General features: G+C 41.6%; 1 protein-coding gene across 3 annotated transcripts in view; it reads left to right on the top strand.

The window, feature by feature from the left end:
* LOC113406229 (epidermal growth factor-like protein 6) overlaps positions 1-27,672 on the top strand; it is a 62,901-nt gene that overhangs the window by 31,182 nt on the left and 4,047 nt on the right. For all 3 annotated transcript variants that reach the window (XM_026649605.1, XM_026649609.1, XM_026649607.1), the window contains 3 exons: positions 10,536-10,853; positions 24,819-24,899; positions 26,426-26,512. In XM_026649605.1, the coding sequence (XP_026505390.1) occupies positions 10,536-10,853; positions 24,819-24,899; positions 26,426-26,512 (486 nt within the window). The remainder of the gene's footprint in view (positions 1-10,535; positions 10,854-24,818; positions 24,900-26,425; positions 26,513-27,672) is intronic.

Genomic DNA, 27,672 nt, shown 5'->3' on the forward strand with positions numbered 1-27,672 from the left:
GCCTATTTAAGTGCACCGTTTTATTTTCTGGTGAAGGTTTCTCCTACAACTTAATTCAATAAATCTTCCTCAGGGGAGATCAGAAAATGTTTCCATTCATCAGAGGAAGAATGTTGTGAAAATATTCTGATAAGCTCTTATCTACTTTGTATGTCACAGTAGCCCTTTCCATGGGTCCTGCTCCATTAATCCTTTTAAACTTTAGGTGATTGGGTATGGACCTCCCTCAGCTGGACCTCTCAAAGTCCCTTCTAGCCCTGCATTTCAATGATTCTATGTAATTCTATTATTTATTTATATTACACTAGCACTGCCAAAATGTGCTGTGATGTTATATTCTATACAGGTTCTTATTCCCATTACTGTGGTATCTCAAACCTTGCAATGATGCCTTAAAAAGCTGACTAGCACCTATCATGTTCTAGATGCTGTACATAGTGACAATTTAGGCAGAATCCTTTTTTTGCATCAGTACTGAATCTGTTAGGCTCAATTCAGACCCAACATGAGTGAAGTCAATAAGGACACTACTATTTCAGGGCTGAATTTGGCCCATTGTCTTTAATTTCTTAATGCTAGTGCAAAGGTATATGGCCATGGAGAACAGTTTTCAAGTTCAGTGAACACTATATACTAACTACACCTTCAAAGTTGCCAATGACAAGAATGTAGTCAACATTGAAAGGGTGTTAAGATTACAGCGTTAATCTTATCCCAGCTTTGTCACCACTGTTTGACATACCTTTCCATCAGGTAAATCTGACTTGCATGACAGCTAAAGATTCAGAAATTTGGACCACATCAAACTGATTTAAGCAGGATCAAGCAAAAATATCTAATTTTGGTCAGATTTTGTACATAGTTCGGTTTAAGAGCATGACTCTGACCAGGGCCAGCTCCAGGGTTTTGGCCGCCCCAAGCAGCCAAAACAAAACAAAAAACAAAACAAAAAAAAAGCCACGATCGCGATCTAAAAAAAGCCGCGATCGCGATCTGCGGCAGCAATTCGGCGGGAGGTCCTTCACTCCCAGGCGGAGTGAGGGACCGTCCGCCGAATTGCCGCCGAATACCTGGACCTGCCGCCCCTCTTCAGAGCGGCCGCCCCAAGCACCTGCTTGAGAAGCTGGTGCCTGGAGCCGGCCCTGACTCTGACATGCCAAAAGAGTGAGTGTGTGTGAGAGAGAAAAAAAGTATACTGCCAGAACTTGTAGCAAAATATACTGAATTCTACTTTGAGTTGACAGTTTTACAAGTTTGTCCTTTGGGACAAATTATGATGTTGCAACATCTTCTAAGTGTAACATCAAAACTCAGTGCAAATACAGTGAAAACCTAGCTTGCTCAAACCTGGGACAATCCTGTGAAACGCACCCTAGAGGGGAGTTTTCCATACACTTTTAATGGTCCCTATTACCTACCATGGTAGCACCGGGCACCTTTATAGTACTTTAAATACAAGACAAAAGTGAAATTGATACTTTTGCATAAATATGGCTAGTTGAAAAATTTCCATTGAAACTATATTTTCATGGAAAATTGGATTTTTGACTGAATTAATTTTTTTGTGAGAAGTATCTATGTTCTGTGGAAAATATTGACTTTTCATTAAAAAAAAACAAACAAACAAAAATTCTTTGACCAAAATCTAAAAATTTAGATTTGGAAGTCCAGTCTCTCATGGGAGTTGTAGTTCAGGTGCCTCATGCCCATATTCTCCCCTACAGACAGGGCTCCCCAGCCAGACTTCATCACCCTTGATGCACCCCAGTGGTTCAGCAAGAGGGGACACTGTGGAGCATCATGGGAGATGTAGTTTGCCTTACAATACAGTCTAACGTCAAACTAAACTGAAACAAAATGTTTCTATTTGGGTCCACAAACAAAACAAAACAAAAATAGATGCAGAAATGTCAAAATGTTTCTGTATCAAAGGGGAACCCTATTTTCTGACCAAATCTATGCATGAGTTATTTTTACTTAAACAGAAATATTTCAAAGATGAATATGCATCACTTTGTTACATTTTTACAAGTTACTTGAATGAGAACAAAGGAAGAATTTTTGAGCATATGCGGTGGTTATTGCACATTCTACAAGGGCTAGTCCTATAGAATCATCAATGTTAGAGACTGAAAAATCCTGTTAGACCATCTACTCCATCTCTCTGCTAGTCTGGGACTGTTCACTACAATACAGTTTCTAGTATTCTGTCCTAACTTACTGAAGTTTGTTAATTATCCAGAAGAGGGATAAAAAGTAGCACATTATTAAAATTTGCAGAGGATAGTGAATTAAGAGGTATGAACTCCAGAGAGAGCAGAGAAATAACACAGATAAATAGAGAAATTAGAAATATGGACAGAAAGGAATAAAATGAGAGTTCAATTGGGAAAATGTATGCAAGTCTAGGTAGAGAAAATAATCTAAAACTTACTCAGTGGGAGGGCAAACCTGGACAGCATTGGTGCTAAAAGAGACGTGTGTAGCAGCTGACAGCAAAATAGACATACAGACTTATACTGAGCAGCTAAGTGCTCCCAATTCAAAAGGTAATGGGAGTGAAATCCTGGACTTATTGAAGTCAATGGGAGTTTTGCTATTGACTTCATCAGGGTCAGGATTTCACCCTGGTAGCTTAGGGTACTTGGTGTCTTGCATGATTAGTCCTAAAACTACACCATATTTGGGAGAGGAATCACTAGGTCTGGATAACAGTTTTCTACAGGATACTGTAAATGATTTTCCATTGCAATGGCATTAGATTTTACTAATGCATGATAAATCAAAGGGTATGTCTACACCCAGCCGCTAGTTCAGTGGCTGGGAATCGAAGTTCTGGGTTCGACTTATCACGTCTTGTCTGGACGCGATAAGTCGAACCAGGAAGTGATCGCCGTCGACTGCGGTACTCCAGCTATACGAGAGGAGTACCGCGGCGTTGACGGGGGAGCCTGTCTGCCGCGTGTGGACCGAGGTAAGTTTGAACTAAGGTACTTCGAACTTCAGCTACGTTATTCACGTAGCTGAAGTTGCGTACCTTAGTTCGAATTGGGGGGTAAGTGTAGACCAAGCCAAAGTGTTATGTGAGAGGTTAGCCAGGTAGCTCTCATTGCTTGTAATGAGAATCGTGTGGCTAAACCTCTTAAAATCACTGAATAATTACAGAGGTTAATAAATGTAAAATTCAGATGTGGGTTGGTGTTTTTTAATCTATATATAGAATGGAACATGGCTACTACAGTGAACTGCATACAGAATACTGCATGTATACATGACAAAGCCTGACTGGGATGATTTAGATGGGGTTGGTCCTGCTTTGAGCAGGGGGTTGGACTAGATAACCTTATGAGGTCTCTTCCAACCCTGATATTCTATGATTCCATGATACTGTCTGTGGTACTTCAGGCTTACTTTTGCCTCTGTTTGTAGATTTGAATGGCATGTTGAAGTGTGTTTCTGAACTGCCTCTTAGAACCTACAAAAATTGTAACCCTTTACCTAAAGGGGTGTTGTTAACCATTCTCACATCTGGCCTTCATCTTATTCCAGTCCACAGCTTTTGTCAGGTCTCTGTTTCTTCTGACTTCTGATTGTGTATTGACTAAGTACATTTCTTCCATCACACACTCGTGTGTGTTTCAGTCTTTTATTTGAGAATAGAATCCCAAGAGTTTTTACATAAGCAATATGGATTCCTGGGAAAACAGGAACTGCTTCTTTTAATTCACTCTTTGTATTAAGTTATTAAAGGAGCAAGGAAAAGGCAGTGCTAACTTTGAAACTAGAAGTTTCATCCAGCATTCTGTCATGCAATGGTACTTTATTTATATTACCCAGCTGGAGACCTCTGCATTCTTGTCTTGTTGTTCTTTGTTAGGTTGCTAAATAGCAGCACATGAACACAACTGTCCTTGTCTCCCCTCTGTCTAGCATATCACATTGTTCAAGGTGATTTTGTTCATCTCAGAACATGAAAAACCTAAGGCTGGTTCTGTTTTCCTACTAACTCACCAATCCTCAACACAGCATAGGCCAACATCACAGGATTTCCAGAAGCTTAAAAAGCTGTTCTAACCCTGTCACCGTGAGACTCTTCTAATTCTGTTTAAAATGTAGCCCAGTACTGCTACCATCCTTTATTCAATAACTGTGATCCATTTGCTGTCTCAGGTATTGCCTGCTGAAAGTCTTGCTGCTTGCTTTAGGCAAGTGTAATCCAGTATTGTGGAAATGCCGCAGTTTCTCTAAGTCTCACTCTTTCCCTACCCGAGGTGGTCAGATTTTTAATGGGAATTTATTTATTTTGAAACTTTTTATTGAGGCAAAGTTTCAATTAACATACTACATTATTTATTCAGGATCAGGTTACTATTCAAAGAACTTGGATAAAGATTCTGGTGTGCTGGCTGCGTGCCCTCTTCCTCTGAATACGCAAGAGAGGGTGACCAAATTCCTAAGTACCTATCCTCATTTTGGCACTTCTTTTGTGTGTGAAAGCTCTTCCATTACGAGGACAATCCATATTTTACTATATCACAATACCATAGGAGGAAGGGTCACATTTTTTCCAATAATGTCCAAAACAGTCTAGCTGTTAACGATATAAAAATTTTTTTGCAGTTTTGTTTAAAATGAAGGTCCTTTACTGGAGCATTAAGTAAGCAGGTCAAGGGATCTTTAGAATGCTGGCATTTTGTCATAAAATGAAACTCTCTAGCAACTTCTTCCCCAAACTGCCTAGTTCCTGGACACAATCACAACATGAGCAATATGTACCCCTTTACCCACAACCCCCTCCAAGAAAGCACCTCCCTGATAGCAAAAATATTATGTATCTTCGCTGGAGTCAGAGGCTATCAGTACAGTAATTTATACATTTTTTTTCTATGTGCTACACACACTAAAAAGACCCATTCATACAGATCAATTTATTTGGCCAAATCCCTCTACCATCTTTTCATCAATGTTGTCAACATCTTTTTTCACTTAAAATTGTATATATCTTAAAAATTAAATGAGCTTGTTCCTGGATCAACTCTTGAAATGTCTTAATGGGAGTTTTGGAAATATCAAGTTTTTGCGCATTGTCAGACTATTTTGCAATAATTCCTAAAGAAGAGTGGTAGGTTGGTTTACAAATCCTATAGAAAGACTATGTAATTTTTCAAATTTATAGGATAGTTTCAAAATTCTGTAGAAACAGAAGCATTTTCTACTACATGCAATAGATTTTTAGAGTTATTACTCTGGAATCCTAGTGGTTGCATCCCTACTAAGTTCTATAGAAATTTTCCATAAGGTTAGGAAATTTTATATTTAAATTTAAAATTTCCTAACCTTATGGAATATATATATATATATATATATACACACACACACACACACGTGCATGCTCACTCTTTCACTTTTATATACAGAAGTTATAAACTTGTTTTATAAACTAACCTCTTAGAAAACCTGGCAGGTGATAATCCTAACGTTAGGCTAGGTGTCAAGGAGGAAGCAATATATAGCGTATAGGAGTTGACAGCAATCACTCTTCTCTGTTGGGAACAGTTAGTTCTTATGTACCAATTCCCAGCCATGGTTACAGAGGCACGTCTGAGAGAAAGGAATGTACATCTCCATCTTTTTGTTTTTGCTCTCAGGAACAACATCCCTCTTTGTATAGCACAGCACACGAAAAGCTGGAGTCTAGCAATTGTTCTATGTTCTTTCCAACTCAACCTGCTTAACTCTGGCATTAGTCACCAATTCCTTGGTTTCTTAATCTTGCACAGAACGTGTTTACAGAAAAAACTCACTTTTAGCCCTTAGCCTCCACTGGCATTGTTGCTTGCACCGCTCTTTTGTTTTAATTCTCTGTGAATTAAAGTACCTTTGAAAGCTGATGCATTTTCCTATAGGCATTATAAACACAAAATGTAAAAGAATGACTGACAGGTACTAATCTATATACTGCCAGATATGAGATTTATAAAGACAGGTTTCAGAGTAGCAGCCGTGTTCGTCTGTATCCGCAAAAAGAACAGGAGTACTTGTGGCACCTTAGAGACTAACGGGTTGGATCACAGAAACCCCCTTGGGAGCTGCCACCCGATGTGCCAAGACTACCCCTGCTTCTGTTTTCCCTGCCAGCTCAGGACTCCAGCACCCTGTCTTGCTGAGCGAGACACTCCAGTCTGGCTCCAACACAGACCCAGGGTCTGAATCACTTGTCCCAAAGCTGCAAGTTTACCTAAAAACAGCTCACAGGAGTGTGCTTGTCTTTAGCACTCAGATGCCCAACTCCCAATGGGGTCTAAACCCAGATAAATCCGTTTTACCCTGCATAAAGCTTATGCAGGGCAAACTCATAAATTGTTCGCCCTCTATAACACTGATAGAGAGATATGCACAGTTGTTTGCTCCCCCAGGTATTAATACATACTCTGAGTAAATTACTAAATAAAAAGTGATTTTATTAAATACAGACAGTAGGATTTAAGTAGTTCCAAGTACATCCGAAGAACTGGGTTGTAGCCCACGAAAGCTTATGCTCTAATAAATTTGTTAGTCTCTAAGGTGCCACAAGTACTCCTGTTCTTTTTGAGATTTATAAAGAATGGCAGGGGAGAAATGGATCAAAGTTGTTGATAAATGCATGAAGGTTTGTGTTCAATAAATATAGGATTATATATTGAGGGTTTTTCTCAAAAATTCCAGCCTCACAGCCTTAGTCTTAAGCAGTTTGGCCTTTGGCTTTCTCCACTGCATTCCACATTCTCATGGAGGCTCAGGCTGTTCCTTCCTGTGATGTCCATATGTGGAAGTTAGCAAACTCTGATGACAGTAGATTGTACAGAACATGTTGTGGGACCATAAGATTTTCCAGATGAATATGGGGAAGGATCCTCTCCAGCTGTTGCTGACATCCAGACTTAAGAAGGCTTAAATTTAGCACCTTAGGCTACTTTAAGACAGGAATCCGATTGGAAAAAGGATTAGTGATATCTCCAAAAAGCTGCCCCCAGCCCAACCTCCATTCACCCGTGATTCTAAAATGAGAGTATGCAGCTTTTCATAATATTATTACAAACCAAAAAGGTGTGTGGACTGTGCTCCTTTGTCCCCATATTTTTATCACATCTGTAGGTTGGTTTCCTTGCCCCTATTTTCTTTCTTTTTGGCACCATAAAGGTTATTAGGTTGAGCTATAAGAATTTTTCATTTCAAAAGGAAGACTTCAAAGCAGAAACTGAAAGCAGATGTTCAGGTTTGCTGGGCAGTCAGACTTGATTTGAAAACCTCCATAGGCTCTTTATTAAAAGCCTGGAGTTTTGTGTTACTGATTGTTGAGAGGAAATTTGTTGGGAATGGGGTTTTCCTGTTAATTTTTCTTGCTGTGTTCTGAGTAAAGACTCAGCGAACCATATCGGCTAAATTATACAGTACGTTCTTTATAGCACCATCCTCCAGGGGGAAGGCTTGCTAAGCAACACATTAAGAAAGTCATGACATGCAGATGTATGGCAAATGAGCCTGGAACTATTATCCAAAGGAAAGAAAAATAACATCTGAGATTTTGATTTATTTATACTGGCACTGGTTTGCTTTATACCTGCAGCTGCAGCCTCATAAAACCTGAATACATCACTAAGTACCTCCCAGGGAAACTGCTTTTGTCTATGTGGGACAGTTCATTGAAAAAGAAAATGTAGCCACTTTGGGGCTTTTGAAAAAGGGACAAATTCAGACTAATAGCAATGTGTTAAAGGGGAGTTGATGTGATCTCTCTACCTTTTCCCCTACTCTCCATGTTACACATTTAATTATTTTATTTGTAATTGCTGATTTTTTTTCTGCTACTACTATTTAAAGAAACACACAGAAAAGAGAACCTATCCTAGAATCTAGATATCCTTGTCATCAACTAAAAATGCAATTCAAAAATCATAAATTCAAAACAGCATACCCCTCCCCAGATATACAACCACTAGACAGCAGAAACAAAGGGGAAAATATCCACTTCTCCCTATCCCTCAAATTCCTAAAAGAAACTTCATCCCCCATCACCCCCAATGTCTTCAAAGACTATAATAAAGTTCTGCTAACCTACTGAGAGTGTTCTGTGAGCAAGAAAGTCTTCTCCTCTAGAACTCTCTGGAATGCTCAGGTCTCATTAACCTCTAGGGGCAGACCATGAAAGCAGATCCCCCACCCCAACAGGAGAGAGGGGCTCTGAACTCAAACCAGAAGAACCATGTCAATGTGTGTTCCTAACCCAAACAGATTCAGAGTGTGGCTGGAACACACAATGACATGGGATAATCCTAGGATTGTCATGGCAGCCATGAAGTCCTGAGCTGATTTGGAAGACTTGTTATCTGTGTGTAGGGTGACCAGACAGCAAGTGTGAAAAATCGGGACGGGGGTGGGGGGTAATAGGATCCTATATAAGAAAAAGACCCAAAAATCAGGACTGTCCCTATACAATCGGAACATCTGGTCACCCTATCTGTGTGGATTTTAAAACTCCTTAGGCACTGTCTCCCTCAGTGACTCTGATGCCATAAGTAGGAACTTCCTCAGCTTGTACAGGAACTTCTGCTGTATCAGTGAGTGATCTATATCACCAGATCAGTTCCCATCTCTTTCCTGGGACTTGCAGATCACATGGAGAAGCACTATCAGGTGTAATTTTGGGGCAGTGGCTTTCCTGTGCTTTTGGTCAGATGTAAACAGTTGAGCCATGGCAGCCTTCTTAATTATTCCCTTCAGTTCATGCTCTACCACATACCCATCTGGTATCTGTTAGCCAAAGTTGGTCCTGTGTTGTCATCCCACCACATCTCTGCCATATGTGTGAAGTCAGAGTTTCATCCTTTGTCACATCATGGATGGCCAGTGTTTTATCATCAACCAGGAAGGGTGGCCTGGTGGTTAGAGCTCTAGTCTAAGATTTGGGAGTCCTGGGTTCAATTCCCTGTCCCACTAGGCTTCCTCTGTGAGGTTGGAAAATACATTGTCTTTCTGTGACTCAGTTCCCCATCTGTAAAATGGGCATAATAGCACCACCTCATGGGTGTTGTGAGATTAAATACATTAAAGCTTGCGAGGCTCTCAGATGTTACAGTAATAGGGGGCATATAAGTATTTTAGATAGAACCAATCTTTCATTTAACAATAACAGAGGATGAGGCCTACCCTCTGATACCTATTCTGAGATATAACATCTAAAGCTTTCCTTAGTAAGGAGAGAGGTGAAAGCTCCTCTGCCCAGTGAACACCTAAATGGGAGGGATGTCAGCTAATCCATCAGAGCCAAATCCCCCATCACCAAGGTTGGAATAAAGGGTATGAACTAGTGTAAGGTGCAGAGGAAAGTAATCCCCAATATCTGCACAGGGGGAGAAAAACAGCCAAACAAAAGCACTCTAAATAAAATCTCAGCTCTACATAACCAACCCACTCCCCCCCAGGCCCAGAGACACAAAACTTGCCCCGATCTCCCCCTCTACCGTAACCCTGCTCCTTACCTGTGTCATCACTCACAGAAGGAAAATATATGCCCTTCTCTTCCAACCCACCATCGGTGTGATAGCAATCCTGGCTGCTCCTTCCCCTGGAAATGCAGCAGAGGGCTTTTAAGGAAGCTGCCCCCACCCCACCACTTGTGCAATTCCAACATAGTTTGGGGTTCATGGAGACAGGATTGAGGAATGTAAAAACAAAAATTAAGAAATAAATTTAAGTTTGGAGGTCAAAACATTGCCAAGGAAAACATTGCACGAAAAATGGGGCTGCTGCTTAAATTTAAAAGCATCCCTTAGGAAATTTTCCCAGTGATGTTCTTTGTAGTTTTCTGTCTAGGTATAAATGATATTTGGCTTAATTATACTCTACTAGGTAGGAGGGATGGGCAAAACCACCCCAAATTCGAATCCCATTCCCTCTTTTTTTCAGGTTTGAAAAAGCTTGGTTAATATTTTCTCTCTCACACACATACACACTCATGGTTTTTCATTTCCAGCAGTTTCTGTAGTTTTTGGATTCTGGACAATGGCAGAAGTTCCAAAATACCACAAAACTGGATGTTCTTGTGGTATTTTGTGGCCAGCTGGCAGCAGAAATATTGGAAATCTTTGGAGACAGAATATTTGTGTAAGACTTCTAGGCAACTCCTGCAAAAGCAGGAAGTTATGATAAGCTAGATAAGCTCCTGAACTTCTGGGTGCCCATTTGAATTGAACATTTTGACGTTCACCCATCACTACTGAGTATTGCTTTTTAAATTGCAGCAGATAAGACTAGAACATTTTCACTAAAATGTAATCAAACAGTGGGGAAAGGTTGTATGTACTATGGGCCAAGTTCACTGATTAGCGTACGCAGGTTCAGATCTATGTTCCACCTACATATGACAACAGTGAATTTGGCCATATAGTTTCTTTGAAAATTGCAGTGGATCGTGTGTTATCGGTTTAAAAGCACTAAGGTTCTGGGGTGGTCCAGTTACTTCAAGTGTATATTTGACATTTCATTGTTGGTTCTAGTTATCCCTGAAAATTTGGTGAAGGAAGTCACAAGAATCCCTGGAGCCATCAAGGACACAATCAAGAAACTTCTTGCACACAAGAGCAGTGTGAAAAAACATGAAGAGATCAAGAATGTGATCCCAGAACCAGCCATGACACCAGCTTCTAAGGTTCACTTGCCATCTTTTGACTATGAAGATGGTGTTTACATTGGAGGGACATATGATGTAGAGGAGAAAGAGACTGAAGATGCTGTAGAGGAGGAACAGGAGGAAGAACAAGAGGACCTTGAGAACCAGATTGGTCATGAACAAAGCCTTAGAGGAGATGTCTTTAGTAAGTGTTACCATCATTTCTTATTTATGTGAATAAATCTGTACTGATTTTTATGTAAAAGTACATATAAATATTAACAAGATTACAGTCATATTATATATCATATACTTTTACATGTGTTTACTGGCAAAGGAGGAAAAGTAAACAGGTACATAGTCTAAAGATTAAAAACTTTGAATCTCCTTTATAGGGTATCAGACAATTAGGTGTTTAAAACAGATCCATTAGTGGAGACATAAATCAATGGCATTAATAATATGCTTTAGTGACACTAGTTGCACATTGGCATCTACATTCTTCAGTGATGGGTGTTCTGAGAATGCCTAAGGGAAATAGATAAACTTAAATACAGGGTGACTGTAATGTGAGAGAGACAAAGGCTAGGAGTGGAGGAGAGAGAGAGAGAGAGAGAAAGTGAGGCCTTGGCTACACTTGCAAGTTACAGCGCTGTAAAGCCTCCCCCAGCACTGTAACTCACTGACCGGCTACACTGGCAAGGCACATACAGCGCTGTATCTCCCTGGGTACACCGCTGCAGGTACTCCACCTCCCCGAGAGGAATAACAGCTGCAGCGGAGTGGCTACGACTCACGGATGTGAGTGTAAATGCTTGCAGCGCTGTACTAATCACCTTGTCAAGTGGCCAATCCTCTCCATTGTTGTGACCGGCTGCAGGAATGCGGAAGTGCCGGTTTCAAAGCTCGTACCACAGAGAAAAGCAAACAGTTTGCTGTTTGCTTTGAGTGAGTAAATGAATGAGCAGGGGGCCGGGAGTTCGGAACTTGCAAAATAGAGAGCTGACATGCTCCAAAAAGCACTCTCTCTCCCCCCACACTCCCTGTCACAATCCACCCCACCTCCCCCCTCCCCGTTTTGAAAAGCACGTTGCAGCCACATGAATGCTGGGATAACTGCCCATAATGCACTGCTCCCAACACAGCTGCAAATGTTACAAGTGTGGCCACGCCACTGTGCTGGCAGCTGTCAGTGTGGACAGACTGCAGCACTTTTCCCTACTCAGCTGTACGAAGACAGGTTTACCTCACAGCGCTGTACAGCTGCAAGTGTAGCCAAGGCCTATGTTCACTTGGAGAAATGCTGTTTTATTGATGCATTTCTTGAGGAGGGCTGTTTCACAAAGCTATCTAGTATAATTCCTTTTGGAGATAACCATTAAGTCCAGAACCTCCAACTGTAACTAAGGCCTTGGCTACACTGGCAATTCACAGCGCTGCACTTGCTGCGCTCAGGGGTGTGAAAAAACACCCCCCCGAGCGCAGCGAGTGCAGCGCTGTAAAGCGCCAGTGTAATCCGCGCCTGCAGCGCTGCACGCTCCCTCGGAGAGGTGGAGTACTTGCAGCGCTGCGAGAGAGCTCTCACAGCGCTGGCGGCAGCGCTGTGAATCCACAAGTGTAGCCAAGGCCTAAGACCTAGCCCAGCCAAAACAGAGTAACAAAGGAATGTAGCTTAATAGCTTTTTCCCATCCTCTCTACAAAAGCCCCTGGCAAATTGTGCTGCTTTATTAAAAATAAGCTCTACATTAAGTTAGTTTCCTGATTCCATGTTTGTCATCCTAGATGACGAGTAGGCATCATACAGAAAAGAAAAACAGAGTTTTGTGTCTTTGTGTTTCATATAGCAAGGCTTATTCAACATGAATCATTGTTATTCATGTCATATAAAAGTCACTAGCTATACATTACAGAGTTTCTCAGGTCTTTAATTTGAATGTGGAAATTTATCAGAAGGATACAGCTGAAAACATTGGTCGTGCTTGGATGGGAATTTCTAACACTAGTCTGACATCAGAAGGATGTACATATATTTCTTCAGCAAGCCCTCAAAGCATTTCAGTTCAGTTACTTCCTTGGAAAACAAGTGTTCCTCTCTGTTGTTCAACTGGAAAGTCATCTCCTTTGTTGAAGGAACTTTTAAATGCACTTTTAAATAATATTTGTAATATCTCTAGCTCAGATTCTTCAGGCTGGTGGCTAACTAAACAGATACTATAAAAGTCATGCCTTGCTCTTTGCTAATCCAGGAAATGTTCTCCCTTCCCAAGAATAGGGACATAATAACGTATAAGTGATCTCCTAAACTGATTAAAATGATACATTTATGTCCCATGGTATTATTTATGAAGACATATTCAGTTTAGCCAGCACTGGGATTGTTGATACAAAGAATCAAAGAAACCCTTCTTGTGTCAAAGAAACCCTTTCAAATAATATCAATGCTTTTTTTTTTAAGGAAAAGGTTATGTTTGCTGTTGCCAGAACAAAAAGTCTTTTATTGCAGTAGCAATAAACCCAAGTACAAATACATTTATTAACATGGAATACATTTGAGAATACTAGTCTGCTTGCCGAAGGCACTATTCTCCTAAAATTACCCTCTTTCAAGGTTCAGTGATAATTGGAGGATATTTCAGCTCAGTCAGAAGATAAAATCCAGATATTACACAAGATTGTGCAGCAGAGCCAACAGGAAGTCTGAAATCTGGCCTTTGTTCAATGCCCTTCCATTCCACCACATATTAATAATACTGAGCTCTTACAGCATATGTCAATTTAGGATCTCAAAATACTTTACAAAGGTGGAGAAACTGAGGCACATAGTGATTAAGTGATTTGTCCCTACTCACTCTGGATAAGCAATAGAACCCAGGTCTCCTGAGTGGTAGTCTCATGCTCTAATCACTTGAATAGGCTGCCTTACGCATGCTTCCACTAGAAAATTACACCATCAGAACATGACTTTCAGGAGTGATTTGCCGAGGATCTGCTTTCTGCAGGAGCAAGACCCATTCCTTTCACTACACACGAATGAAGAAGAAATATGAGTATTCAAGTGTTTTTGGGAGGGCAGTATTGCTGGGTGATATCCACTGGTTGTCACTGTAGAGCTGAATAGATTTTATATACACCTCTACCCCAATATAACGCTGTCCTTGGGAGCCAAAAAATCTTACCGTGTTATAGGTGAAATCGTGTTATATCGAACTTGCTTTGATTCGCCAGAGTGCGCAGCCCCGCCCCCCCGGAGCACTGTTTTACCGCGTTATATCCGAATTCGTGTTATATCGGGGTAGAGGTGTATATACATTTTAGGCTATGGTGAACTGGGGAAAGGTGCAGTGGAGTAGATGAAACTCATTCAGATCAAATCTCCTAGCCCTTTTGACTCTGCAGTGCACATCTTGATGAATGAATGAAAAACTATTCCAAGATATGGACAAGCTTCAGGAATAGCTCAACCACATATGCAGGCCTGTTCCAGGGCCTACATGGAAGGCCATGGAAGAGCTAGGGGGAGAATAAAGCGCTAACTAGTGTGGCTGAAATTAGGGCAACATAGTTATTCAATTTTAGCAAGATATCAGCTGTTTAGGAAACAGAATGATGGATCAGAACGAAATTCAGTCCCTGAATCGATAGAGCTAACATTTAGTACTGTGAGACATACAGTACATACATAAACACATCCAGATGCCTGGCTTTGAAGTTCAAATAACAGGTTGTTAAATAAGATAATATAGTATACATTCTAGCTGAGGGGCAATATCCCTTAGTAATTTTTGGCCTTTTCCTACTGGCTACATATTTTTAGAAAGAAGTTTATTGAGTGTGAATTTCTTCAAGAAAGATATCTACGTAAGATGCTGTTGAGAACAGGCTAACTACAGTAATAATCATGGGTGTCTAAAATAAGATATCTTTCAGAGAAGGTAAGAATAACATATTATTTCATCCACCTGATTAGTTTAGGTATCTAGTATAATTTCTTGAAGTATGTCATTCCTTCTGTTTTTAAAAAGTTGCTGAATTTTTATAACAAATGGTTGAGTAATGATTTATGCAATTATAACCGAATCCTAGAAATTAGAAATGGAAATGAACTATTAGGTCATCTGGGAATGTAGTGTTTCCTAGTGGATAGAGCACTGAACCGGGGCTCAGCAGACCTGGGTTCTGTTCCAGACTATGCCACGTGAACCCAGTTTTTTGAAGGTATTTAGGCATTGCTACACTCAGGGTTGCAATGCCTAAGATTTAGGAGCCTAAATATTTTCAAAGGGGATTTTGGCTCCTAAGTGCCATCATCTATTTGTGCCTCAGTTTCTTTATCTGCAAAATGAGGCTAATAATACTGACCTCATTTGTAAAGCTCTTTGTGATCTACTGATGAAAAGCACTATATTAGTGCTATATATTAATTAATTTATTATTATTATTTTTTATCCTTCTCCCATCACTGCCAGACTTTTCATATCCTGCCAGCAGCTGCATATTTGGTACTTTTTTTTAAGTGCCCACTAATTTTATTTTACACACCATGCTCAAGATTCAGAATAGTAACTGGATGAATTTGTTCTGCTCACTTTTCACATTTCTGTATTGTTTTTGAGTGCATGGCATTCACTTCATTGAACCTGGCAGGCGATGCGGCCGGGTGGATCCCAACACAGAATTCCATTTACTTTAATGCACAGCTTCTTTAGACTCTGCACCAGGGCTGCCCAGAGGATTCAGGGGGCCTGGGGTCTTCAGCGGCAGGGGGCCCCCGCTGCCGAATTGCCGCCGAAGACCCGGCACTTCGGTGGCGGGTCCCGGGGCGGAAGGACCCCCCGCCGCGGGTCTTCAAGGCACTTTGGCGGCGGGTCCTGGAGCGGAAGGACCCCCCGCCCCCGAACTGCCGCCGAAGACCCGGAGCGGAAGAAGCTCCGGGGGCCCGGGCCCCGCAAGAGTTTTCCGGGGCCCCCGGAGCAAGTGAAGGACCCTGCTCCAGGGGCCTCGAAAAACTCTCATGGGGGCCCCTACAGGGCCCGGGGCCTGGGGCAAATTGCCCCACTTGCTCCCCCCTCTGGGCGGCCCTGCTCTGCACAGGTGCTGGGCTCTGTCTACATACACCTTACTGCACAATCAGAGCTTGTGTTTGTACTGTGTGCCATTCCAGTTCTATTCTAATTGGCTGAAATTTTCCATTAATAATGTAACGTATTTAGATACTGAATATTGCAGAGGAATTTTTGTTGTGCCGAAGGGTACTGGTAACCAAATTGGCATCTTGCTGTATATGGGAAGAGTACTATGCAATAAATCTCAGTCCAGAGCCTGACTCGGTGTGTGTGTGTGTGTTTGTGTTTTATGGCTTTCTGATTTGATCCCTACTATAAACAGGACGTCAGAGATTTTACCCTTTGTGGCATTCAAACAGCCTTTCTTTCAATTCAGGGTATACATATTAATTGTATTTCCATTCCTGTATAATGTCCAAATACTATATTTCACCTACTTTGTTATAACAAACTCCAGTCTTGATTTAGGGCCTTATTTGCTTGAACCTTGGACTATGAAATCACTTTAGTTTTTATGATATTGCTGGATGCTTAGGAGCACACAGCTCGCTTAGAGATGCATACTGTATAAATACATCTCTTTATTTTTCTCATTATATGTGCTGTTGATAAGTCAACATAGGAAAAACTTTGGGGAAGGCATGATCCTATATTACCAAAACAAGTTACTCTTTATGAGAGAGGGATTCAGTATGGTGACAATCTTTAAGAAGCTCCTAGTGGCTGTACCATATGCTTAAAACACACATACACTAGGTTTCCCCCCCCTGCCTTAATAGGGATCAAAATGTAGTTTTTGTATATTTCCACCAAAAAAAGGGAAAAGTCTTCTGTTGTATCAGAAATTTATTTCACAACCTTCCCTATTTCTTAATGGCTCATCTTCTGGCTGCTTGTCCTTCTCTTCCTCCTGCTCAGTTTTGTGACTAGCACATAAATCCCCTTGTAAATCTAGCCTGAAAAATCGAAATGTTTCTTGTTTCAACACTTCTGATGTGTGGGTTTGGTGTGGAGGCTCATTTCAGCAAAAATAATTTGCTAAAATCAACACAAATCTGCATTTTTTCAGGGGGGGGGGGAAAAGTTTCAGCTGGAAATTTTCACCCAGCTCTACATGGGCATATGTAAGCACTGCTCTTCATTTGAGGTGGAGTTTAATTAGCTTCAGTACCTTGGCACTACAGAACATGTTCTTAACTTCCTCCTGTTTCACTATATATGTTTGAGTAGGATACATTTCTGCTTTAAATATGGAATTTCCTTGCTTCTACTGTTTTCTCTCAAAGCCTTAATGTTCTTTTCAGGCAATATCATGATCTCTTGAAGTTGCATGTTACCTCATGGTTTGCATCAGATTGTTATCTGCCTGGCTTTTTGGACAGACACTTCACCTAGTATCATTTAATTTGATAAAATGTGCTGCCAAGGACTGGTTCATAAGAAAAAAATTTAATTGTCATGTGTTTTCCTAGCAAATTCTAATGCAAACACAAGGAAACATTTACTTTTGCTCATATTTGGTTGTATATTTCTGGTCATAATTTGCTCATGTGTTTGTTCTTGGTTTAACTCCCAGTGTGTATTTAACGTAAGTGTTTCCTCTATCTACCTTACAAAATACACAGTCAAAGCCACAGTCTCTTTGATCTCAGTGTGAAAATACTAACAGAATAGGCTGAAGTCAAAACTAAAATGGTATTCTGTTTAAATAAAAGATCAAATTGAAAAAATCTGCATATATATTTTTAAAAATCATATATTATACATCAAATATAGGATTATTGAGCCTGAATCACTACTACATTACTCCAGCTTTTCACCAGTGTCATTCCACTGACAAAGCCATTGTGATGGAATATCATTTCCTGAGATTACTTGGTGTTCCTGTGCCATTAACTGGTTCAGGGTTTTTTTCTGCATCCCTTGAAGACAGAATTCCATTTAATTTGGGAACGCCAGCGAGTAATTTCCTCAAATAAACAATCAAAAATCTTACAGAATAAGGTTAAATTTTCAATAAGGCCTAAGGGACTTGGGAACATAAGTCTCAGTAAAAGTTAATGGGACTTAGGAGCCTAAGGGTTAGATTCACAAAAGAATGTAGGCACCTAACTGCCTCTTCAGGTGTCTAAAACTCAGAATCAGGATTCACAAAAGCCTTACTCCACTGCCCCCAAACAATGTAGGCAGAGCTGTCCCTTGGGTACAGCGAATCGGGGCAGCCCGCGCTTCGAGGGGCAGGGAGGTGAGGCGGGCAGGCAAGTAGAGTGAGGAGGCAATCAGCAGGCAGGTGGACGGCGAGGAGGAGAGCGGCGGGCAGGGGGTGGTGAGGAGGCGAGCGGCAGCCACCGGCAGCCCCTCTACCAGAACCTCCCCCCAGCACCTCCTGCCCGCCGGTGGGCCCCGCCGATCAGTGCCTCCCCCTTCCTCTCAGCACCTACTGCCTGCTGCAAATCAGATGTTTCGTGGGGTCAGGAGGCACTGGGGGGAAAGGGGAGAGGAGCGCTCTTATCACAATGGATCATTGGCTCTGTTTGAATCAATGCCTTACTGTTTTTAGTATTTAGTGAGAGTTGCATGTTGATTTTTTTTTTTATCGGTATATGTACTTGGGTGGTGAAGGGGAGGGGCATAAACTACTACAGACAGACACAAAGAAGGAGGTGCATCAAATACGTTTGAGAACCACTGGTTTACGTGAAAGTACAGTAGATCACTTATATGCATAATGGATCAGTTGTGTAATATAGCTGTAAGGAGCAGCAGAGAAATACAACAGAAATACCATGTGGAGATTGAAATGATTAAAAATGGCCCAGGCCAGTTACAGCAAACATAGGGCCTATCAATCTTGATCGCCACCCTTTAAATTATACACCTAAAACAATATTAAAAGAACATTTTAAAATTTGCAAAGTCAAGCACACAAAAGTGAAATGCCACAATATGCACAAGATAGACCTGCTCTGGGGATGAATCCATAGAGAGGCTGTTGTCTGAAGGGTCCCTGCTTCATTTGTTGAAGATGTTGGAAGGTGTTTAGCAGCTGAGGCAGGGGACTGCAGGAAGAGAAAGGATGGACTGATAGATAAGGGAGCTGAATGCTGCCCAGGAGAATTGAGTTCTATCCCGGCCTCTGCTTCAGAGTTCCTATGTGATGCTAGGCAAATCACTTAAAATAAACTCTTCACTGATTGTCCCTCATTTTCTGAGACTTGAAATCCTTCAGAGCAGGATTTGGATACTGTGCTGTAGATACAGCATGGGCCACACACTGAGTAATGAGGGGAAAACAGAATTTTGAACATCAGTCCATTAAAGGAGCACTGTCCACCCTGTATGCTGAATAAGGTATAGAGAGCGGTGCTATTAACTTGTGCTGAATCTCATGTTCTACATTAACTGTATCCGTTTATGGAAATATAGTGTGTTTAAAACACAACCACAAAATGGCCTAGCATACTGTGAAAATAACAGGACTTCTTGACTTGCTTGCACCAAAAGTTAAGAAGGTTTTGGTTTCCCTTTTTTTTTTTTCCACAATATTGAATACAATCGTCTTCTCTCACAGATTCTACATTATTATGTTCTGAATCACAAGTGAAGCATCTCAGCTAAGCAGGTTGTTTGCCACTAGTTTTATTCTTCTTTGATAATTGACCCATTACAAGTGCAAATAATGCTTAGATATTCCACAACTAGATAAAAGCCTCATAATGTCAGCCATGTGGCAAATGAAGTCATCTGGGAGATGGACATGATGGTGCCAGCAGAGATGGAAGTAGGGTTGCCAACCATCCTGGATTGGCCGGGAGTCTCCCAGAATCGGAATCGATCTCTCGGTGGCTACTGAAACCAATCCGGGAGATTTTAATAGGCCGCTAAAAGTCTGGTCAGCGGCACAGAAGGGCTAAGGCAGGCTCCCTACCTGCCCTGGCTCCACGCAGCTCCCAGAGCGACAGGCACATCCCTCTGGCTCCTAGGCACAGGAGTGGCCAGGGGATCTCTGCACACTGCCTCTGCTCCAAGCGCTGGTGCCGCAGCTCCCATTGGCCAGAAATCTCAGCCAATGGGAGCTGCAGGGGCGGTGCCTGCGGGCCAGGGCAGTGTGCAGAGCTGCCTGGCCCCTCCACTTAGGAGCTGGACATGCTGGTCGCTTCTGGGAGCTGCCCAAGGTAAGCACCGCCTGGCTGGAGCCTGTATCCCAACCCCCTGCCCCAGCCCTGAGCCCCCTCCCACATCCGAGTCCCCTCCCACATCCAAACTCCCTCCCATAGCCCACACCCCTCACCCCCTCCTGTACCCTAACCCCCTGCCCCAGGCTCAGCCCAGAGCCCCCTCCCACACTCCAAACCCCTCAGTCCCAGCCCAGAGCCCGCATCCCCTCCTGCACCCCAACTCCCTGCCCCAGTATGGTGAAAGTGAGTGAGGGTGAGGGGAGGGAGGAGGGATGGAATGAGTGGAGGCAGGGCCTCGGAGAAGGGGTGGGGCAGGGGCATGGCCTTGGGGAAGAGGCAGGGAAGGGGGTGGGGCAAAGGTGTTTGGGTTTGTGCGATTAGACAGTTGGCAACTCTAGATGGAGTATATTTCTTTTACATAGTGATACAATATGGATGCAGTTCTTCAAGGTTTTCTAGAGTTTCTAAAACATTTTCTAGGCGACTTTGTAGATTTAGACAGCTGAACTTAATTTTATTATTTTATTTTTGCAAGGCTTTTTACTGTTTTAAAATGCTTCATGGAGAAAATTGCAAGAAAAATAGTGCCAATGACTGTGTTTTCTGAAGCTGTTATATGACCCAAACATAAGAGAGTAGGTGAAGGTACTGTTTTGTAAGAGGTTCCTGTATTATAGTGTCAGACTATTTAGAAATGTGTGTAATTACAACTAATATACATATTTATTTGCTTCACAAGATGAAAGATTTGTATGTTCATTTTATAATTACACTAACCCCAACACTGAGATTTGATCAACTACTGATTTGCTTACCTGTTCAGAATGCTTTCACCATTCCCTGAAAAAGGCACAAACAGCTGTAACAGCCAGGAAAAACCCCTGGGGCAGAGACCACCTTTTTGTTCTGTGTTTGTACAGAGGCTTGTACAATGGGGTCCTGGTCCATGACTGGGGCTCCTACGTGTTATGATATTACTACTAATAATAAATAAAAGAAACTACATTCCTTACAAATTCCCTTAAATAAATGACAATGCTTCTGTTCTGCCATGCAGTTGTTCTTCCAGGATGGCTGCCTCATTAAGAGGTCATTGTGATACCATAGATGAGATATAAGAAATATAATCATATTTATGTGTGTGTGCAGAGGCGGGTGGAGACTAAAACTTTAAGGATAACATATGCATTACTGGAGGAAAAATAGAGAACTACCTTCAAATTATAAACCAAATCCTATTTTTAAAACAAAATGACACTTCTGTGAGTACAAAATGTACTACAAATAAGTTTATGTACAGTAGTTGCTTATGCAAAGAGATGAAACCAAGTGCAGGTAAAGGAAAACTTATCTTTGTTTTGGATGAGTGCCTTTTGCTCTATAATGACTCACTTGTCCGTACTGTTTCTGTACAGCATTCTATAAAATACTGTTCCACCGATTCCATATCACATTCTAGTGAACTATCTCATTTTATCTATTAATTTTTTTATTTTTACTTTTGGCTTTTTCATGCTGTAGCTTTGTCCAACCTATGCTTTTCCAGATGGGGTCCTGAAAATTCCCCACTGCTTTTGTCATCTTTAGATCATTGACCCTTCAGTGTCTAGCCAAGCTGCCTCTAAGGTTTGTGCCAAGGCCCTGCTGGAATAGGAATGAAGGATGTGCTCAAAGTGAGCTAACGTGATCACCAACACTCTAGAGGGCCACCCTGTCACCTCCACTGACACAGCTACTCAGAAATCCACTGCCTCAAGGAATGGCTTACGAGATGGCTCTCAAACCTGCATCTTTTGCGCTATAATATGCAACACTGCCACCAAGCACTGAACCCCGGCATTTTCTTCAGATGGACTTTTGATATTTGCTTGACCACATACCGTATTCCTAAATTCCCTTGGTGGCACTTTGTACAAGCCTTTTTATAATGGCAGAATGTTTGATCTCCCTTTTTTGGCTGCACTGTTTTCTTACTATCTGAAACAGTTGCTAAAAATGTGTTTCCGTGAATGCAGTTTTCCTGAGTTGTTCCAGTGTTGCATTATGTCATTTCTACTATTTTTGATCAAATACAATTCTCTAGCTAGCCTAAGTCTTAGTGGTGCTGATTGTTTGTTCCATTGTGCAGAAATCACAATTCTCCTTAACTCATGTACTTCATGTACTAATACTGTCATCTGTGAAATGCCATGGTGTCCTGTTAGAACAGGGGCCTTACACAAGATTGTTGCTGCATTTAAAAAAATGTCATAGACAATAACAACATTGAACACCTAACCTGAGGTCTGCAAAGACTCTGAAAAGCAACGGCCATGCTGGGCACTTCAGAAAGAATGTGCCTTTTTTTGGGCATATGCAGAACATGACAGTTTCTCTTCTGGTTCCAGAGATAGCTACCTACCCTGACAGGCTAGAGGATAAATTCTCCTGACATAACCATAGCTGTGTAAGTCAGCAGAACTTTTGTATTTGTATAAAAGTTTTGCAAGCAGCTTTTTGTCCTTCTCCTTTTTACATGCTCTAATATGTCTGAAGGTCACAAACTTTTTTGTAATTCCCTGAAGGCACCTGATAGTTGGAGAATGAGAGCCTGAGTGTAACACTTGACACTGAAAACAAAAAATAGGCTCAGAGACAAAGTTTGCCTCCTTGTTATACTGTATTTACAAGACAGTTCTTCACTTGGAGCATTTGCAGCACACTTTGCATACACTTGCATGTATGTCTCCCAAGTGAAGGCGTACTGTATTCAGTAAACAAATCATTCTGGTAGCTCCTGTCTTTAGTAAAATCACTTTGCTCTTCCCAGAACAGGTCATACTGAAGTTGCTTTTTCAGTTTGGCAAGCGTTCTTAGAGTCTCAGCTCCTTTTGCTAACGGTGGGCCCAGCTATGTGGAATGACAGTAAAATGTTTTTGCAGGCCTTAAACCCAGTCTCTATGTACTTGTTCCTAAGTAAAGAAACAGAAAATATATATATTAGTCTTAGCTTGAGGTAAGATCATTATCCAAGTGATTTAAGCAATGATCTTGGTGAGGTAAGGCTGCAAGTGCAACAAGAGAAGACAAGCTCTTAGCAATCCATCAAAGTTCACATAGCATTTCGAAGGTCTCTCTTCTCTGATCAGTTCAGCACCTCTATAACTGCCTTTAGGGCCTATTTGTATGTGTGTGTGTGTTTTCTGATGGGTGCACAGGATTGTGGGATTGGTTCTTTTAGTAACAGCTGTCACAAACCTCAAGCAGACTTAGGTACAGGAAAATCTTTTTGTCATTTTGTCAGTAAGAGAGAGATTCAGAAGATGATTAAGGCACTAGGGGCTCCATTCATTTAAGCAGGTGGTTTATCTTGATTTCAGTGGGACTCAAGTACATGCTTAAGTGTTTTGGTGAAACAAGCTCTAGATTAGTGGTACATACTTGGATCTAAACTACACCTCTACCCCGATATAACGCTGTTCTCGGGAGCCAAAAAATCTTACCGCGTTATAGGTGAAACCACGTTATATTGAACTTGCTTTGATCCGCCGGAGCGCGCAGCCCCGCCCCCCCGGAGCACTGCTTTACCGCGTTATATCCGAATTCGTGTTATATCGGGTCAGAGGTGTATATGTCATGTTTATGCGTGGGAAAGAAATAGTTTTTAAAACATTACAATGTAGGTGAACAATATAATCCTGAGGCACAGATAAGCAATTTTATAATTCTGTACCTCCTGTTATCTGGCAGTGTGAAGGAAACCTGAAATTCTCCTCACTACGCTGCATGTGTTCTGTGGATGACTAGTGGACTCCTGCCTAGAGAACTGTCCAGCCAACACTGTTAATAAGCAATAATTCAAGGTTTTTTCCACCTTAAAGTTGTACATTCAAGCTCTTAATGTTATCATATATGCATTATTATATCCTCCATCACTGGAAGCTGAATTCTCTATCATGCCATTTGTGAGTAGTTGTACTGTTTCTATGTAGAGAGCTCCATGCTACCTGTCTTCTACAATAACACTGTTCCTCTTCTAGTAATCACTTAAAATAGTGCAAAACAACGACAGACTGTATCTCAAATTGTCAAAAATACTTACGGTACATCAAGCTGACAATCAGTTGAAAACAATCTGTTTTCCAGTTCCCCAGAGCGGTGTAGATCATGCAGGTTGAAGGGAATTTGGCTCCATCTCTTGGGCTGATGCTGAGGAAAGCACCGTGACTTGTTTGAGCACCCCCTGTTGGACAGTGTATGGAACAACACTGATATGGATAACAGAGAACACATGCCTATCTCCAGTGCTACAGTAAATCTGCTCATTGATTCCAGACATCACAAAGAAGGCAGGGGTATGGCCCTCCCTTCCCTCCGCACTAGCCAGCGGAGCCGGCCAGGTTTGGAGGGGAGCATGCACTGTATCTTCTAACAGGTGGTGCCTCTGTAGATACAGTGCCTCCTAGAGCTCCTACTCTGGCAGTGCACTTGCCACTGACCCTAATGCAGGGCTGCACATTCAAAGCACAACTGAGCCTACAATGTTTTATGGCTTTTGTGAAATTTTTAAGATCTTGAGTTTTCTATGGCTACTGTTTTCAGTTTGCTGCCAAATCATGATGTCATTGACTTTGCTGTATCCCACCATTACGTCAAAAAAATGTTCATGGATACTTGACTCTGTTGCTCTTTCGGCTCCAGGGTAAAATATAAGGTGGTGGTAGTTTGCAGTTTAAATGCATTTCATTTGATAGCTTGGTCAACATTAAAAGTTTGTTGTTGTTGTTTTTAAAGTTGGTATATAACTGGTGGCTAGGTGTGTGGGTTTGGTAGTGTTGCTGGTAAACATATTACATCATGAAACCTATATGATGGTAACTGATATGCTGAAAAAGTTTAATTCTCTGCTCCCTGTAAATTATTTGGCACTGACAAGTTTTTTTTATTAGTTCCTAAGGTTAAAGAAGCAGCTGCCTTTGGTCCTGTCCTGGCACAGAGAAAAGTTCCAGTATCAAAACCAGAGCAGGAAGGTAAATTATTATTCTTTGCTACAATATTGATTTTCTTGTGCAGTGTGTGTTTTCATGGCACCCTTTTTTTCCCTACCTCTCCTGTTTCAAACCAAGCTTGTGGCTGCAAAGAACACCAGTAGTTGCTGGGACTTATAATGCATGGCACTGCAACTTTGCAGTAGGCAGAACATAGAAAAAGATGGGAGGGACCAAGGGTCAACAGGACCCATACTGTACATGTAGTAAACTGATCATGTGTGATTTGACCACCTGATTTTCACCTGTTCAGCACTCCTGAGGAAGGTGAAACCAACTATCAATTACAAACATGATGTGGGGCACACTGGGAACGTCAGGAAGTTGAAGATATTTAAGGGCCTGATGCTGAGAGGTGTGGAGAAAGCCCAAACCCATGTGGTGGGCTAGAGGAGTTGCAGGGGGGCAACTACATACTCAGTGCTGCCACAGGCCATGCTGTGTAGCTGGAGGAAAGGTCTCCTGTGGAGCTATTGAGCACTCAACACAGTTACTTAGGCTGGGCAGTGGGATGAGAATTTGGGGCTAGCTAAAGTTTGAGTGTCTTTCAAGGGTAGGATTTGAGTAAAAAATGACCCAGTGACATTTTACCAAATCTTAAAAATAACAAACAAAACCCACCATACTTTTTGTCTGAGAACAAGCATGAGACATTTCAGCCCAAAGAATAATATTTTTTTCCAGAAAGCTGTAATCATGTGAAAATGGGCATTTACAGTAATGATAGGCACCAGAGATAATGTCTTCTGAATCCTCTCTCTCAGCCCCATAATAAAGTACATTAAAAGAATTGGAATGGTTTGGTTTAAAGCCACAAAAGCTAGTAAACTCAGAGGAATGGCTGATACACCATTCTGAATCTGGTCCATTGTGCTTGTTTACTGCATTGTACAGTGCAGTTTTTATTTCATTTCTTCTAATTTGTACAAATTACAAAAACAGAATTAGAAAGTCTATGTTGTGACAAACAATATGGTCGTTTTGGTATGCCCTAAAAGTCAATCGATTAATGCTATTTCAAACCAAGTGGTGCGTGGGGAGTGAGTTACAAACTCAAGGGCCCCTCACAGCAGATGTCATGGCTCTCTTTTAAATGGAAGGAGCTGATCAAAACTGCAGCAGTATCCTATAACGAGAGAGGTAGTTTCTCAAAATGGCAGGTTCCAGGTCATTCAAGGCTTTCCAGCTCAAAACTAACACTTTAAACTGCACTAGGAAACCAGCAGGCCACCTGTGAACAAAAAACAGCATGAAATCATGTGCAGGTGGGAGACTCTTGCAGTAACTAAACACCGCAGATGATATTAAGAGTTAAGGTAGGAATTGCTTCATTGATCTCAATGCTATACCTTTATCGGGTTTAATCTAGGTCAATGCTATTTGAATGCAGATTTGGGATAATTTTATTATTAACTGTTCAAACATAACTTCATAACAGAGTCACATCATAATATAGGGTATTGCCTTTTTTCTCTTTTTCCTCAAATGGTGTTTTTCAAATTTTTCAGTTGATTGCAGCTTCAGTCAAGGGATTTGTAACTGGAAACAAGATACTGACGATGACTTTGACTGGAATCCTGCTGATCGAGATAATGGTATTTCAAATATATACTGTTGCTAAGATAAATTTATAGTTTCTACACATGAACCAACTTTCAGCTTTCCTCAGGGGTGCTCCATTCCTGTTCTGCCCCAAGTCCCCACCCCCATTCTGTCTCTTCTCCCAAGGCCCCACCTTTGCACTGCCTCCTCTTGCCCCGACTTCACCCCTCCCCTAAGTACCCGCCCCTTTCTGCCCCCGCTCCTTCACCTCAGCACACCCTGCTCCTGTACCCCCCGCCCACTGCCGAAGAGCTGACTGGCGGTGGGCAAGGGGCACGGGGGGAAAAGGAGAGGAGCTGCTCAGTGGGGCCAACCAAACAGCTGATCGGCAGGTGGCTGGTAGGTGCTGAGCACCCACTATTTTTTTCCCATTGGTGCTCCAGCCCCGGAGCACCCATGGAGTTGACGCCTATGAGTTTCTAGTCCAAAAATAAGAAACTGGCTGTAATCAGGTGTTGGAATTCCAAACAGTGTTTTAGGTTTAGGGGGAGAGGGGAAATGCAAAAAATATTTTAAAAAAATAGAAGAGGGTTTTTTGGATGGGTGGGAAGTTGTTTTAATCTATTTTGGGGCAATGGATGCTCCACAACCTATTTCAGCACAACTGACTTTAAATAAAGTAGTAAGAGAGACAAGGTATTAGAGATGTCAGTTGAGACTTTCCACAGACAGCTAGGAACTTAACCACACATCTCCCCTTAATTTCAAGTTTATAGTCATGTATATTGAAGACAAGTGACTGTGGTAACAGTTCAGAATTGCCAAACACTACAAGTTAAGATAGCCAAGAGTACAGGTATTCCACTCCTGACAGAGAGATGATGGTAAGGTACTATTCAAAACCATATAACGTATAACAAATATTATTCCAGACCCTGGTAAAACATGACAAAACATTCCGTGAGTGCTACGTGTGATTACTGTTCTTGTATTCAGATAACAAAAAGCATGGCTGAAGACATTACCTAAAGTGATTAGATATATTCTTGTTGAGATACAAAAAATATTGCAGAAGGTATCGCAACAGGGACCAGCTCACACTGTTGCTGTCCTATTGCTCCATGTTATAGGGTTCTGCCCCAGAGCAAACCCCACGGACACAGAAAGGTCTTGCTTGCCAGTGCATATGGCTAGATTATGGTGTTGCTGGGCT

The sequence above is a fragment of the Terrapene carolina genome, unplaced genomic scaffold (assembly GCF_002925995.2).
Source record: "Terrapene carolina triunguis isolate 2854851 unplaced genomic scaffold, T_m_triunguis-2.0 Scaffold23, whole genome shotgun sequence".
Lineage (NCBI taxonomy): Eukaryota > Metazoa > Chordata > Testudines > Emydidae > Terrapene > Terrapene triunguis.